General features: G+C 44.9%; 1 protein-coding gene across 2 annotated transcripts in view; it reads right to left on the minus strand.

The window, feature by feature from the left end:
- ZFYVE1 (zinc finger FYVE-type containing 1) overlaps positions 1-16,321 on the minus strand; it is a 48,358-nt gene that overhangs the window by 2,725 nt on the left and 29,312 nt on the right. For both annotated transcript variants that reach the window (XM_059914564.1, XM_059914565.1), the window contains exons 5-11: positions 8,157-8,263; positions 6,052-6,160; positions 4,696-4,793; positions 4,494-4,611; positions 2,038-2,208; positions 1,119-1,299; positions 476-589 (exon numbers count right to left, since the gene is read on the minus strand). In XM_059914564.1, coding sequence (XP_059770547.1) covers positions 476-589; positions 1,119-1,299; positions 2,038-2,208; positions 4,494-4,611; positions 4,696-4,793; positions 6,052-6,160; positions 8,157-8,263 — 898 coding nt within the window. The remainder of the gene's footprint in view (positions 1-475; positions 590-1,118; positions 1,300-2,037; positions 2,209-4,493; positions 4,612-4,695; positions 4,794-6,051; positions 6,161-8,156; positions 8,264-16,321) is intronic.

A 16,321-nucleotide genomic window follows, 5' to 3' on the forward strand; every position in this document is an offset into this window, starting at 1 on the left:
ACTGGAGAAACCACGTGGAGAGGCCTGGAGGATGTGGGGAATGGCGGGGGGAGTTCTCCTGAGCCCAGCCTTCGAGGCATCCCTGCCAGACTACCCAGCACGTAAGTGAGGTTGGCTTGGCCCCTCGAGACCAGTCCAGCTACCAAACTGGAAAATCCAGCAGTAATTCCAGTCAATGCCACTTGGAGCAAAATAATTGCCCTTCCTGTGAGACATGATAAAATGCGGGTTGTTTTAAGCCTTTACATTTTCAGGTAGTTTGTTATGCAGCAATAAATGATATAAGAGGATGGCCTCCAGGAATAAACATGAAACCACCAAGGTATTCAGCAGAAGCAAATGTAAATTTTCAGTCACCTCCTTGCTGCCCAACTCAATCTATGTCAGTAAGACTTTGACAAAACGACAGCCCAAGGCACTATGAAAGCCCTCATCCCACATGCACTGCACCCAACAGAGGCACTGCCAGGCCCACCTAGTGGTATGTCAATGGCTGTCACCACGGCTCCCAAAGTGTTCTGCACGGCCTCGCCCACCTTCCGAGCAATCAGCGTCCCGCCTTCATCGTCCGCCTGTGCCTCAGTAACATCTGCAGACAATGATGAAGGAAAAGCTGTTCTCTCTTAGTCATTTCCCAAATGGAAAACTCAGGGGCAACATCAGAGCATTCTGGATGCTTCTCCCAGGGTACCACTGTGCTGTCCTGCAAGGATGGCAAGGGTCTGGGCTGTGGGCACCAACACTGCAGCCAGTGAGATCTGTTAGTCCTCTACCTCAGCCCTCTGGGGCTATTTTACAACCTTCCTTTACAGTGAGCCAGAAGGGTTCAAGGAGCATGACCAGAACCTCCTCCAGGGAGAAGACTCAGTCTAAAGCCTGTGGTAAACACAGGACAGGTTTAACACGCCCCCTCCCCCTGGCCCCGCAAGGAATAGCACCCCAGGACCCTGTTAACAAAGAGCTTAAGAGGATGACTGGGCGAGACCGGGGAGCAACTACTCTCAGAAGAGTGACGTGGTGAGGAACAGGGTTAGGCAGGTGGGGGTCCCGTTCCCAACACCCAATGCCAAGGAGAGAGGTTCCCCCTCCACCCTTGCAGTTCCCGGGCCCCACGTTACCTAACTGGGAATTCCTGGCTTCATAGCAGTTGTCACACACCCGCACGGGCGCAGGGCCCCAGCCCCGCTCCGGCACTGGCCGGGTCTTGGATGAACAGCTGTCACAGAAGCCCTCCCCACAGGCCCGGCAGTGATGCTTGGTGTCGTTATCTTTAAAGGATGTAGCGCACTTGTTGCAGCTCTGTTCCAAGCCCAAAACAGAGAGGCAGGTAACATTCATGTCTGCTCAGCTGAGAAAGTCAACCCAGGGGAGATGCCCAGGACCATCTGGGAATGGCAGGACCCCGATGATCACAAAGGACGGGACCTAAGATCTCCAGCCACATGAAAATACCCCTACTGGAGCACAGCTGTGATTAATATTTTCTTCCAAGAAGTGCCTGGAAAGGTACCAAATCCATCTGGCTGAGTCACAGGGTTCCAGAAGGGACTACACCAATTCCAGCTAAGAGAGCAATGAGGATTCACTGCTTTCCCGGCTTCTCAAAAGAGCCTCTGGGAAGCTGATGAGGAACGGGTTTCCTGTCATAAGTGCTTGGGCCAAAGCTGGGTGCTCCCTTGCTGTAGGTGCCATGAGGTTTATGTCTCAAGCTGAGGATGACCCTAAATGACCTCTAAAGGCCCCTTTTCCGCCAGATTCTGTATGTATGACCTCAGACATCTGACCAATAATAACTGGCCCTTGCAGGGAAAGAAACTAAAATCCACCGCAAGGAAAATACTTGCAAAATAACAAAGGGAGATCAGTGGGCAAAGAGGACACTGGCTGCCTCAACATACCCCACCCTTTGCAACACTCTGCGAGCTAATCCGAGCGAGAAATGCAGAGCCTCCCTCACAGAGCAAGCTTAGGACAGGGCGAAGCAGCACAAGCAGAATGGGCCGTGCCAGGGGTGCAGGGCATCCTGCCACACCGTACCAGGATCTGGGAGTTGGGCCTCCAGTAGGCAGGGGCGATCTGGTCTGTCAGCCAGGACGTCACAGCCTTGGTGGGCCCAAGGCTAAGCTCAGACACCGACTGAGCCATGAAGTTCATCCCATCCAAGAGGCGCTGGGCAGCATTGTTGTTGTCCTTCAGAAATCCATCAGTCTGAAATGAAAATGCAGGCTCCCATCGTGCTCTGAGCGAAGGGAGTAAAAGGAAGGGGTCTCGAACAGGTTATACACTCATCCCAGCCAACTCAGAACCACAAACTCCCTGGCAGAGAAGAACGGGGACAGGCCAGGAATCCCTCTGGCTTCTAGACAATATCATACCCATGAGTCATTGCTGATATTATTCTTCTCTTCAAGGTGACCGTAAGACTTGGTGCACAACTGTTCAATTCAGAACTTACTTTGCCTGTAAGTGAGATACACAACCCAGGAAATACTTACGTAAAGAGGACACCTCGAGCCTCCCTGGTGGTACAGTGGTTAAGAATCCGCCTGCCAATGCAGGGGACACGGGTTCGAGCCCTGGTCTGGGAAGATACCACATGCCACGGAGCAACTAAGCCTGTGCACCACAACTACTGAGCCCACGTGCTACAACTACTGAAGCCCACGCGCCTAGAGCCCGTGCTTCACAACAAGAGAAGCCACCATAATGAGAAGCCGCACACCACAATGAAGAGTAGCCCCCGCTCGCTGCAACTAGAGAAAGCCCGAAGCACAGCAATGAAGACCCAACGCAGCCAAAATAAGTGAATAAATAAGAGGGTTAACATAAATTATTAAAAAAAAAAAAAAAAAAGAGAGGACACCTCTTCCAGGAGGCCTCCCACCCCAGGCTGGGTTAGGAACCCTTCATCTCAGTTCCTCTAATATCTGCACATCTCTAGGAATCCTATTTCCACATGTAAGTGCAATGTCTCTTTATGCATCCAACTCCCTATTAAACTCAACTGAGCACAATAATCCTTTTTCTTTTTTGTAAGTATCTAGTTCAATTCTGGGCACATAGTACTCAACAATGTATGGTGATGAATGAGTGAACAAAGAGAAGGGGAGGAGCCTATATTCCCTAATCCCAAGGACTATGAGGAATACAGCCTAAAAATAAACTGGTATTACTGTTTTCCTGGAATATAAACTACCACAAGGATGATAGCTTTTACAAGAAAGAACACAGATCAAAAACAAAAGATATTGATCAAAGAAGTCTAGTGAGAAAGTTATACTAGTTCAAGACCACATTAAATCCTTGGGACAGAATGGCCTGGACCATCATGTCAAGGGGGCAGCCTGCAGAAATGAGACCACACTGCAGTAACCAATTCCAGTGGAGCTGGAAACTGGAAAGAAGATGACAAAACAATAAGGAAATCTTCAGTTCTCTGGTATCTGCAGGATCCAGGAAAGCTCAAAGGTGGATCTGCAGATAGGCCTATTAGGCTGACCGGAGGCTTTAGGAATCACCCAGCAAGGGGAACACCTCCAAGTAAAATAAGTCCCTTAGAGAAAATCGCTTATCTTTCTTCTGTGAAGGAAAAAGGTTTTGGATGTGTTGTGATTGATGGGTAATTCCAAGTGTGAATTGTGGTTTAATGCAGAGTGAAAGCACCATATCACTGCCTCATGAACAGATTTGTTTTTCCAACATCTTGAATTCAAAAGTCAAATTAAAAACAGTAAAGGTCCATAGTAATTCCGCTTCTCAGAATATACTTCAAGAAGAATATACTCCAAAACAAAGTCTCTCTTACATGAAGATGGTCACTATAGCATTTTCTTCGATAATAAAAAAAAAATCATAAACAGCATGAACAAAATCGAACTATAATACTAGACAGAATATTACACAGTGATTACAAATGAGAACTGTGAAAAGTGAAAACAATGTAGAAACAAAGCAAAATTGTGTATGAGAAAAAAGCAGTTAAGTGGCACATAAATTGTAACTGCATCTATACAAACATACACATATGGAAAATGAGTGAGGAGAATATGAAAAAATAAAGCTTTATTTGCTAAGGCAATGTAACTATACAGCAATTTTTAGTTTATTTAAAGTTGTGCTTCTAGGGACTTCCCTGGTGGTCCAGTGGTTAAGACTCCACGCTTCCAATATACGGGGCCTGGGTTCGATCCCTGGTCGGGGAACTAGATCCCGCATGCTGCAACTAAGAGCCTGCATGATGAAACTAAGACTTGGTGTAGCCAAATAAATAAAATTTTTTTTAATAAATAAATAAAGTTGTGCTTCTAATATTTATGCAAGAAGAAATGGAAAAAATTTAAGGGTCTAGAACAAGAAAGGCTCTCCAGATCACACCTTCCTAAACCACCAGTATATTGAAACTCATGGTTAACCTTAATTGTAAACAAGTTCTGCTTTCCCACACACAGGACTGGACAATACAAGAGAAAACAGAAAAATAAAACAGCTCTTACTCCAGGCCACACATGCACAATCTCTGTCCGCACCACTGTATCCACAGGATCTTGGTTTCCAAACCAGTACTGCCGGCTACGATAGACCACGCCGCAATTGGGACATTCAATTACGTACCTACAAGGAAGGCAAATAGATACTGTAACCCCACCAGGTGCGTGGAGAGACAAACACACCAAACAACCGGTAGCTGAAACTCACCCAGACCAGGCATATTTTGCGAGACCCATCCAGGGGGAGTCGGTGGAAGCAGCCGTCTTGGGCACCACGCTGACTTCATCGCCTCTCTCGTAGCAGGCCTGAAACATGGAGCACTCTGCCAGCTTCTGCTCTGTTCACCAGACCCCCTGGCCTCTCCACATCCCTGTCCAGCCCCACTGCCCACAAACCAGACCAGCTGAGGGTTTACAGACCCTGAGTTTAGCACAGCAGAAGAAAGTCTTTCTCTAAAGAAGTCAGTGCCCTATATATACAATGGTATAGTACTCAGCCATAAAAAGAAACAAAATTGAGTTATCTGTAGTGAGGTGGATGGACCTAGAGTCTGTCAAACAGAGTGAAGTAAGTCAGAAAGAGAAAAACAAATATCGTATGCTAACACATATATATGGAATCTAAAAAAAAAAAAAAATGGTTCTGAAGAACCTAGGGGCAGGACAAGAATAAAGACGCAGACGTAGAGAATGGACTTGAGGACATGGGGAGGGGGCAGGGTACGCTGGGACGAAGTGAGAGAGCGGCACTGACATATATACACTACCAAATGTAAAACAGATAGCTAGTGGGAAGCAGCTGCATAGCACAGGGAGATCAGCTCGGTGCTTTGTGACCATCTAGAGGGGAGGGATAGGGAGGGTGGGAGGGCGATGCAAGAGGGAGGAGATATGGGGATATATGTATACATATAACTGATGTACTTTGTTATACAGCAGAAACTAACACAACATTGTAAAGCAATTATACTCCAATAAAGATGTTTAAAAAAAAAATCTCAAGAAGAAAAAAAAGGAAGTCAGTGCCCTAAATGATTATGAATTGAATGTATACCCATCCCAGGCCCCAAAACTGAGCTATAAATTATATCCCTGTCACAGACAGGAGAAATCCATCAAAATTGGGTTTCTAAACAGCAATTCTGCTCTTAAGAATGAATAGTCAATGTATGGGAATTCCCTGGCGGTCCAGTGGTTAGGACTCCACACTCTCACTGCCAAGGGCCCAGGTTCCATCCCTGGTCAGGGAACTAAAACCCCACAAGCTGCGCGGTGCAGCAAAAAAAAAAAAAAAGAAAAAAAAAGAAAAGAATGATAGTCAATGTAGATGACCCTTGCATATAAGCATAAATAAGGGGAATTAAAGCTTAAAAAAATAAACCAAGGAGTCCCCAGCAACAGACATGTGAGTTCTTATGGTTAGAGCTGGAGAGAAGTTCCAGAGATACTCAATTTGAGTACCAAATACTTTGGGATGCAGCAAAGAATGGTCCCAAGCCAGTCTTCCCAAAAGGAGAGTGTGGCCAGCAAGCCAGCTGCTAGGGAAGAAGCTGGGTGGACTCACCTTGCAGGTAAAAACCCGGTTGTCATACTGGTGAGAGTATCTGCAGCGGCTGCTGGCTTCATGAGGTACTCCTTCTTTCCCGTGATTCATGCTGTTCTTACATCCAGCCCTGAGTGAAGCCCAAAAGCTGACAATGAAGCCGCTAAAAGGAGCCAGCGCCGCTTACGCTCAAGAGACTCTGACCCTGAGCCAGACCCAGGGTCAAAACCAGAGTTCCATAATTAACCAGGCCCTGAATACTGAGCAGAGAGAGGGCAGTTTGTTTCAGAAACCCACGTGCCTCTCTCATACTTGCAATCAACATCACTACACAGGTAAAGCAACTATTACTCTTGTGTGAGGACAAAGGGCCAAAGGAGTAATTTCTTGGAAAACCACCTGGTCCCTCAGTAGGAACGGAGGAGCCAGAAGACACCACCTTGACCAGAGATAAAACCTGAATGGCCCTCAGGGAACTCAAAAATCCAAACAGCATGAAATGGGAAGTTTAACCAGAACAGGCTGCCAAGATGTAAAACAAAAACCGACCCTCAAAATTTGGCAGTGCATTAAGAGGAGGCTTAAGCTGAACAAGAAAACCTTCCAAATGAATAGTGAGCTCTGCTATCCTGACAACGCAAAACCAGGGATCGGGACTTTAGAATTTCACTGCGATAGAAGGGAAAGTTCTGGAAACCCTAGTGAGGCACAGTTAGCATGGAAAAGTGATGATCTAACAGAGCCTAAGCCTCCTGCTGGGCTCATGGGGCCCGCTAAAGGAAGGCAAGTCACACTGGCAATTACCATCCCTCCTTCCTCTCCAAGACAATGCCCAGTTCTCCGTAGCCCAGACTGTATAATCCAAGAGCCAAGTCCTTTTTACAAACCCAGAGCCAAGGTGGTGACCCAGCAGGTGGCCTACAGGGATCAATGCAAAAAGGCCATTCATAACAGAAAAGGTTCAGGTCTCCTCTGTATGGATGAATGTGAAGGACAGGAGCAGAAGTCCTGTTGAGAACACAGACTCTGCAGTGGTGAAGGGGGTGCAGAGCTGGGGGAGTGTCTGCAAGACAGAGCCTGCAATCTGACCCTGACACACTGCATTTAAATCCCCTGGGCTCCATCAGACAAGTCACTAGACTGTGACTGAAGAGCGATGAACGGCTCAAATTAATCCAGTGAGCCTCAAAGTGTGGTCCCCAGCCAGCAACATCAGTATCACCTGGGAACGTATCAGAAGTGCAAATTCGCAGGCCCTACATCAGACCTACTGAATCAGAAACTGGGGGCAAGGCCCAACTACGTGTTTTAACATGTCCTTCAGGTTTTTCTGATGCATGCTAAAATCTGAGGACCACCGCTCTGTCCCCCTGTAACAAAGTGCGATCCATGGACCGGCAGCACAGGCGTCACATGGGCGCTTGTTGGAAATGCAGAATCCCACCCAGACCTGCCAATTCAGAATCTGCATTTAACAAAATCCTGAGGTGATGCATACACGGATTAAAGTTTGAGAATACTGCCCTAACTCAATGTTCTCAAGTGAGCTACGTCTCAGAATCATCTGAGGAGCCTTTTAAATGCACCAGTGCTGAGGCCCCACTCCAGATCTGTTAAATGAGAATCCCTGGAGGTGCGGCCCAGGCCTCAATAATTCTGAAAGCTCCCTGGATAATTCTAATGTGCTCTAAGCATCTGCCCTCATTGTGAAAGCAGTCAACTAGAAATGATACCTACCCTAGTGCTTTGCACACACTGGGCTACCAAATATTAGCTGAATGGATGGAATGACTACCATTGAAAGCTCTGGTAAGAGAAACACAGAAAAACAGGCAACCTAAAGTTTTCTGTGGTAAAAATTACCCAAACCAGTCAATTTCACATCTAAACCAGGTTGGAATCTTCAGGGGATTCTTCATAACCATGTGTCCCGGGATCCCTTGCAACCTCAAAGTGTGGTCCCCAGACCATCAGGATCACCTGGAAACTTGCTGGAAGTACCCCATCTCAGCCCCCACCCCATCCTTAAATCACAATCTAATTTAACCAGACCCCACATGATCTGCACGCACAGTGAAGTCTGCGAAGCACCATTCTGAGTCTCTTTGCCCAAGATGGGGACTTACCCGCAGCTGAGGCATAGGACGGAGCAGGTGAAGTACTCATCTGGAAAAAAGGAGCTGTGTGCCATCTGGTCATCGGGGATCTCACCACTGAAGCGGTCGCTCAGGGCCTGCGTGGAGGGAAGGTGATACATGAAGGGACACAGCGGACAGCCCAGAGCTCTGGCCCTTGCACTGCTTGCCTTTTGTTTTTTTTGAAATGAACTTTTTTAGTTATTGTTTTCCTTTTCTTCTTCTTTTTTTTTTTTTTTTTTTCCTGCACCGCCCGGCATGTGGAACTTCCCCGACCAGGGATCAAACCCATGCCCTCTGCAGTGGAAGCACAAAGTCTTAACCACTGGACCACCAGGGAAGTCCCACTGCTTGCCTTTCTAATATGCCCTCACTGCTGGCTTATTTCTTATGGGCTCCACAGCTAGAAGAGGGAAGCCAATGACTTCTGCTCTTTACCCTAGATCTTCGTGGCCCAACTTGCACCAATCCTCACCACAGGAAACCTCAGAAAGAACCAGCCCATTTCCCACGAGGTCAGAAGTAAGCAAACAAAGTTACTGTTCTCTCCTAATTAACCATGGAAGTTATAAGCACCTCACATACTCTCCTTCTTTCATTCAAAACCACCAGATATTGACTAATGCCCACTTCATCTTTGTGAAGCTGGGACCAAGAAACCAACACTCAAGAAGGTGGCTTGTCTTTCAGTCAGAGGCAGGCAGAGCTGAGAAGTGAGCTGGGAGTTTCCTGGGCATCTCCACCAGTTCTAACCAAAGGCGCTCACTGGAGTTTATGAAACCACAGAACTATATGTAGAATAAAGGATTATCAGCCAAAAAGCAAGGAGGAATTATTATAGGTTCTGGCAGTCTTTTATCAACTACAGTAACCTAAAAGACAGCAAGTGGCCAAAATAAATGCTAAGAAGAAAGATAAAAGTATTTGCAGAAACAAACTGAAAATTTTATGTTTAAAGGCAGCGTCCACGGAAAAAAAAAAAAAAAGCAGCTTCCATTTCTAAACCTGTTTTCACTCACTACTTTATATTGAAAGTATTCTTCAGGCTGGTTTTTTCCTTCCAGGCCCTTACTTGTATGCAGTGGAAAAAGTTATATAAATTAAACAGAAATGGGCTTTCCAGGCTTTAAAAATTATTAAATGCTCGCAATTCCAAGCTTCTCTCAATCTCTCATTCTGAGGCCGCCAGGCACTATTCAGGGGAAGAGAAGGAACAGTAGCTTAAAACAAAAAGTTACTTCCTTTAGTAAAAAGGCAAAAGAAATTTTGAGACTTGGAAAAGGGACAGATTAGGTTTTAAACTCAGGTTCTCAAGCTCTAAATGGAATTTCACTTAAGGAGAACTTATTTATTAAAGTTCCTCTCCCTTTTTTCAATGAAACCTAATACCCTGAGTTGTAAACCAAGTGTTTATAAAAGCACATGCTCTCAATGTTGAGTCAGGTCAGGTGTTCAGACAAGAGTAGCGGCAAAGAATGTGTCAAACTAAGGGTGAGGGCCTCACCCACGTGCATTAAAATTCAGCTCCTGCAAGGATAATGCACAGGCTCATAAGACACCATCTGCCAGGGATGGCCGACCAAGTGGCAATCCTTGACTCAGACCAAAATAAACCAGTCTAACAATAATACATATATGTCCTGTTCTCTTGGGGGTAATTCTGTAAAGAGTAACTTAGGGAAAACAACTAAGATTTTGAGAGAGACTATAAAGGCATATACCTATGAATATTAAAGAGAATAAACAAGAAGCAAGGCAAGTAGAATCACTTACTAGCCTACACGGTCCTCCTCTTACTTCAGAATGTGACCCATCCTTCGGGGATCTTTTTGGTCTCTCCTTTTCCATGAAGCCTTCCCAACCACTCTAGAAAGACCACGCTTTGCCTTCTCTGAGCACCTGACGTCCTCAACATCTGAACCAGGTAGTGAGTGATGAGGTGATCAGGCAGAAGCCTGTTGAGCCTGTTATATGTATTTTACCTCCCAGACTAGATTGCTAACCCCGTGAAAGACATTTCCTACCTTTGTATCCTCCTCTCACTAGCAAATGTCCTAACAAGTACTCAACTAGGACCTCTGGAATGAAGTGCCCCAGCACCAACCCCCATATGCACACCAACCCCTGCCCTCTCCTCCTCACCTTGGCCCTGCCTCTGCGCTAGGCTTCATCCCAGGCCCACGGGCCCCCTCTAATTTATGGCTAACTACTCGTTGACTGGCCAAATCACTGATAACTCTTAGGGCTGTATTTCTCAAACAGCTGTGTGCATAACTCTCTGGGGCTAGCTGGTGGAAAAATAGAGCATTATCTTCCCAGTGCATCAATTTACTGAAAGATTGGGGGAGGAAGTTATTTTTAGATTTAAAAAAACATGGATAGGGCTTCCCTGGTGGTGCAGTGGTTGAGAATCTGCCTGCCAATGCAGGGGACACGGGTTCGAGCCCTGGTCTGCGAGGACCCCACATGCCGCGGAGCAACTGGGCCCGTGAGCCACAATTACTGAGCCTGCGCATCTGGAGCCTGTGCTCCGCAACAGGAGAGGCCGCGATAGTGAGAGGCCCGCGCACCGCGATGAAGAGTGGCCCCTGCTTGCCGCAACTAGAGAAAGCCCTCGCACAGAAACAAAGACCCAACACAGCCATAAATAAATAAATAAATAAATAAATAAATAAATTTATTTAAAAAAAAAAAAAATGGATATAGTACGAAACTAAATGGAAAATTTGCATAAATAAAACATGAGACCCCCACCAAAGTTATTTCAGCTTGCAGTTGGCAGCTCTGCACTCTCTGTGCCTTTATTTCCTTATCTATAAAATGGGGGTGCTAGTAGTACCTTCCTCAGTAGGGGTCTCCATGGATTACACTGTGAAGATCAAATGAAGTTACTCATGTAGAGCACTTGGCACAGACTGAGAGCTCAGAAAATGTTAGCTGCCATTATTAATATCATTTTTATTTTTTATGCTGAGAATTCTCTTATTCCCTCCCTTGGATATGCTCACTAATTCAGGTAACACAGGGGATATAAGAACTTCTCTCCCTTCCATGATGGTTCATTGGTCTTCATGGCTGTTTGCATTTGTCGGTGAATATTTAGCTGCAAAAAGATGCTTATGTACCTAAAGCAGTGTTAAAATAAGAAAGAAAAAACGCAGAGCTAACTAAGGAATGCAGAAGTTACTAAAGAGGTATAAGGAAAACCAAAGAAGAGCATTTTTAGCCCCAGGTAACTGAAAGGATAACCTAAGTACTAGTTTTCCTTAGGAAAAACAATATCAAATTTAGCATGAATCCAACAGCTGGGTTGAATTCAGAAGGCATGCCACTCCCCAGTAAATATAAAATTGCAGCCCAATAATAGTGATAAGCACAAGGTTTTTTCTGTTCCAAATTCAAGTGGCCTGGTCCACTTCTCTGAAAGTTCTTCAGAAAAATGGGGGCATTTCTAAGTGTCTCAAGGCTTAGCATGAAACGAGCTACAGCCTGATTCCCATGGGACAAATCCCCACAGAACCACCATCATCACCTGCCCTAGACATTATGTTGGCCAAGGCAACAGTAACTTCTTGTGACATCAGAAAGAGAAGAACTCCTAGACCAACCAGCCTCATCACTTCAGATGCTGGTCACCCATCCTCTCAAATGCTGGGTAACACAAGCATCTCATTTCCCTCACAAGTCACTGAAGAGCTGGCAGTCAGTAATGAATGAGACCTTACAAGCATCAGGAGGACTTACTGAATCATGAGTATGTGAATAAAACAGTAACTGTTAAAAAGAAAATCGGATGTTCATGTGTTTTAGATACAAGGGTAAGGAGACACTGTTTTCCTTCCTCTATAACCTGATTGTTCCTTTCCAGCGTGGACACGACCACCTAATCCATATACTTCGTCCTTCAAAAATTCCAAACCTCACATCATTCCAGGGTTTCTTGGGCTCTCCCCCTCTTGAGGTCCCAAAGCCATAAGAAGCAGGGAAGGACCTTTCCTGAGAAAGCACTTGAGGCCAATCTGGAAAAGGTTGCCTGGAGGGCTTCCCTGGTGGCACAGTGGTTAAGAATCTGCCTGCCAATGCAGGGGACATGGGTTCGAGCCCTGGTCCGGGAAGATCCCACATGCCGCGGAGCAGCTAAGCCCGTGCGCCACAACTACTGAGCCTGCGCTCTAGGGCCCGCGAGCCACAACTGCTGAGCCCATGTGCCACAACTACTGAAGCCCGCGCGCCTAGAGCCCGTGCTCTGCAACAAGAGAAGCCACCGCAATGAGAAGCCCATGCACCGCAACGAAGAGTAGCCCCCGCTCACCGCAACTAGAAAAAGCCTGCACGCAGCAACAAAGACCCAGTGCAGCCAAAAATAAATAAATAAAATAAATAAATTTATTCAAAAAAAAAAAAAAAAAAAGGTTGCCTGGAGGGCAGATGATCTTGAACTTTAGTTGCCTTGGCAACAGCAGGGCTCTTACTACTGAACCTGTAAGTTTAGCCCCAGTCACCAAAGGCTAGCAGTGAATTTTCTGATTTGAAATGGAGACTCTTATGTAATCCATGATGCCACCCACCCCCCAAAAAATATAATAACTTTATAAATACTTAATAGGTGCTTCCTGATGTGACAGAATTAGAAAGTCAGAGTTTCTACATTTAGAGATCGGAGGCTAAAGGAGGTATTACATAAAACCTATCGAATTCAACTTTAAAATGGTTCTCTCCATTATTCAGAACTGTAAATACAGACAATAGTTAATTCAATATTCAATTCCCTTATTCAATAGGGACCTAAGCATCTCTTTTCTTTAAATAGACTTACTTGATCAGTGAGAATATGCCCTGCTGGTAGGTATCTGGACTGTTGCTACTGTGGAAACAGAGCAAAGGAGTGAGTGGTCAAGAAGTGGGGGAAATAACCCAGCTGGAAAAAAAGGGACTGGGGCCTGGACCACAACATGGCTAAATGGTAGGAAGAGTGATCAGGTCGGCAGGATGAATCGGGAAACAGAGGGGCAAGCAGCCAGAGCAGAAAGAGACTGTACATCTCTCTCTCACTCACGCTCACTCACATACACACACACACACTCACACACATTCTACAAACTCCTCAATCTTTCTCATTAATCACATTTCCTTTTCAATAACGAACATGAAAAGAGAATACGGAGAAGGAAAAAAGATTTAACTTCTCTAGGATCCGATATATTTAGGGAGAAAATATACATATACATTATATACATATACTTCTGTATGCACTTATGTAGCACCAAAAATTTCTAGAGGCATAAACAAGAAAGTATTAACAACGGTTATCATACACTGAGAGGGGAGAGGAGAGAAAGGGACTTAAGTCATACCTTACATGTTTCTGTACTATTTGAGTTGTTTATCACAAACACACATTGCTTTCTAATTTAAAAAATAACTTTTTAAATTAACCAAACACACAAATACAACTTATAAGAATGTCCTTTCTAAAGGCAACTGGCAATATGCATCAGGAACCTTTAAAGATGACCACACCTTCTGACCTTCTTAAAAGTTGAGTAACTACTGAGAAGGAATACAACACAGGGTTATATAGACTTGGGAGTCAGACTACCTGGTTCAAACTCTCCACCACTTATTAGAGGAGTCATCTCAGGCCAATCAATGAACGCCTCTGTGCCTCCATTTCTCCACCTCAGAGTTGGTATGAGGATTAACAGAATGAATACACGTGTGGCGCAGAGCACAGTACATGGCATTAGTAAACACTCCAGAAAGGTTGGCCAGCAGTAGTATTGGGAGTTGTAATTTATCCTAAGGAAATAGGCAGAATGTGGGCAATACCTTTAAATACTTGGAAAACATAATAAGGAAAAAGGGAAACTACTACTAAAATAAGGGCAGAGGGCTTCCCTGATGGCGCAGTGGTTAAGAATCTGCCTGCCAATGCAGGGGACACGGGTTCGAGCCCTGGTCTGGGAAGATCCCACATGCCGCAGAGCAACTAAGCCCGTGAGCCACAACTACTAAGCCCACCCGCCACAACTACTGAAGCCCGTGCGCCTAGAGCCCGTGCTCCGCAACAAGAGAAGCCACCGCAATGAGAAGCCCGCACACCGCAACAAAGAGTAGCCCCTGCTCGCCACAACTAGAGAAAGCCTGTGCGCAGCAATGAAGACCCAAGGTAGCCATAAATAAATAAATAAATGAATGAATAAATAAATTTACTTTTTTTTTTTTTTTTTTTTTTAAAGTACCTAACAAACTGGCCTGGAGCAGGACATCCAAGACACCTGAGGGTAGAATCCCTGACCACTAACTACTGCTTAGAGCACTCAGTGTCCCTGAAGGTCTTATTTAAACTTTAAGCTGGGTTAGCTTTGAGAAAACCTAAGGAACTCTATAATCCAGCCATTGGCCTAGTCGTCAATATTCATACTGATCAGATTTTACAGTCCTTTGTATAACATAGCATGGATTCGGCCTCTTTTAAGGATGCTTGCAATACTTGGGTGTAATCTTCCACTTGACTACCTTTGAGCCATTACATGGACACTAGCCAATAAATCTAAGTATACTTTAACCTCAAATTCTAATTAGAAATATGTATTCATGAATTATTCAAATATAATATTTTTCATAGTTTTTTTCCCTTAACATTATTCACATTAGTTAACACTTATGGAACATTTACTATATACCAAGTACTTGGCTTCTTAAAGTATGTGTTCTCATTTAATCCCCTCCTCAACTTCATTAGGAACATCCTACTATTGCCCCTTTTTTACAGACAAGGAAAAAGGTCTGAATAAGTACTATAAGGGCAAGGATTGTTGTCTATCTTATTCTCCACTGTATTCCCAGCACCTGAAACTCTACCTGGCACAAAGATTCACTCATTTATTTGTTGAATGAATGAATAAACGAAAGACAAACTAATTTCCTAAGACCAAGCAGCAGGTAAATGGCAGAACTGGGATTCCAACACAAGTCTGTCTGACTCCAAAGCCCAAGCTTTTATAGTCCGTCCATTCAGGCTGCTATAACGAAATACCACAGACTGGGTAGCTTATTAACAACAGAAATTTATTCCCCACAGTTCTGCAGGCTGGAAGTCCAAGATCAGGGTGCCAGCATGGTGGCCTTCCAGTGAGGGCATGCTTTCTGGTTCACAGATGGTGCCTTCTCACTGTGTCCTCTCTTGGTGGAAGGGGCTAGGGAGCTCTCTGGGGCTTCTTCTTTTTATTTTTTTTTTAACATCTTTGTTGGAGTATAGTTGCTTTACAATTTTGTGTTAGTTTCTGCTGTATAACAGAGTTAATCAGCCATACGTATACATATATCCCTATATCCCCTCCCTCTCACATCTCCCTCCCTATCCCACTCTGGGACTTCTTTTACAAGAGCACTAATGTCACTCCTGAGGGCTCCATCTTGATGACCCAATCACCTCCCAAAAGCTCTCCAAATATCATCACACTGGGCATTAGGATTTCAACATATGAATTTTGGGAGGATACAAACATCCAGCCTTTACCAAGCACTATTCAAAAACCATGAACCTTTTTTGAGGGGTAACTTTTCATCCACCACCCCCCCTTTTTCTTTTTAACTTTTCATTTTGATATAATTTCAAACTCGTAGAAAAGTTGCAAGAATAGTACAAGGAACTCCCATATACAATTTACCCAGATTCATAAATTGTTTACATTATGTCCCACTGAAAACTTTTTAAACTCAATGGATTAAGCAAATCAGCATATGCCCAAAGTTTGTTCCTGGGTAAACCAGGGTTGGCCTAGCTTTACGCAAAAGCGCTCCTCCTATCCCTTCCAGTCTCAGGCTCTATGCCCTAACCCTCAGGGCACCCTCAAACCCCTAGCTCAAGTCTTCATGTCCACACTTGCCTGTCCCTTCTCCAAATCGCACACTCCCAGCACTGCCCCAAAGGCCCTGCTCCCTCCCTGCTCCTCTGTACTCAGTCTGCAGGCGTGGTGACACAGAGGTATACACAAAGCAAACTGCAAAAAAGGAAGCAGAACTGGCAGGAATTGATTTGATGAATTCATTACAAAGAATGGTAAAATAAGGTTTTTCTCCAAGATGAGGACCTGTCACCTTTTAACTATCATCCAAGATTCCTCCGTACTCGTGTTCCTGGCAAGATGAGG

This window comes from Balaenoptera ricei, chromosome 2 (genome assembly GCF_028023285.1).
Source record: "Balaenoptera ricei isolate mBalRic1 chromosome 2, mBalRic1.hap2, whole genome shotgun sequence".
NCBI classification, from domain to species: Eukaryota; Metazoa; Chordata; class Mammalia; order Artiodactyla; family Balaenopteridae; genus Balaenoptera; species Balaenoptera ricei.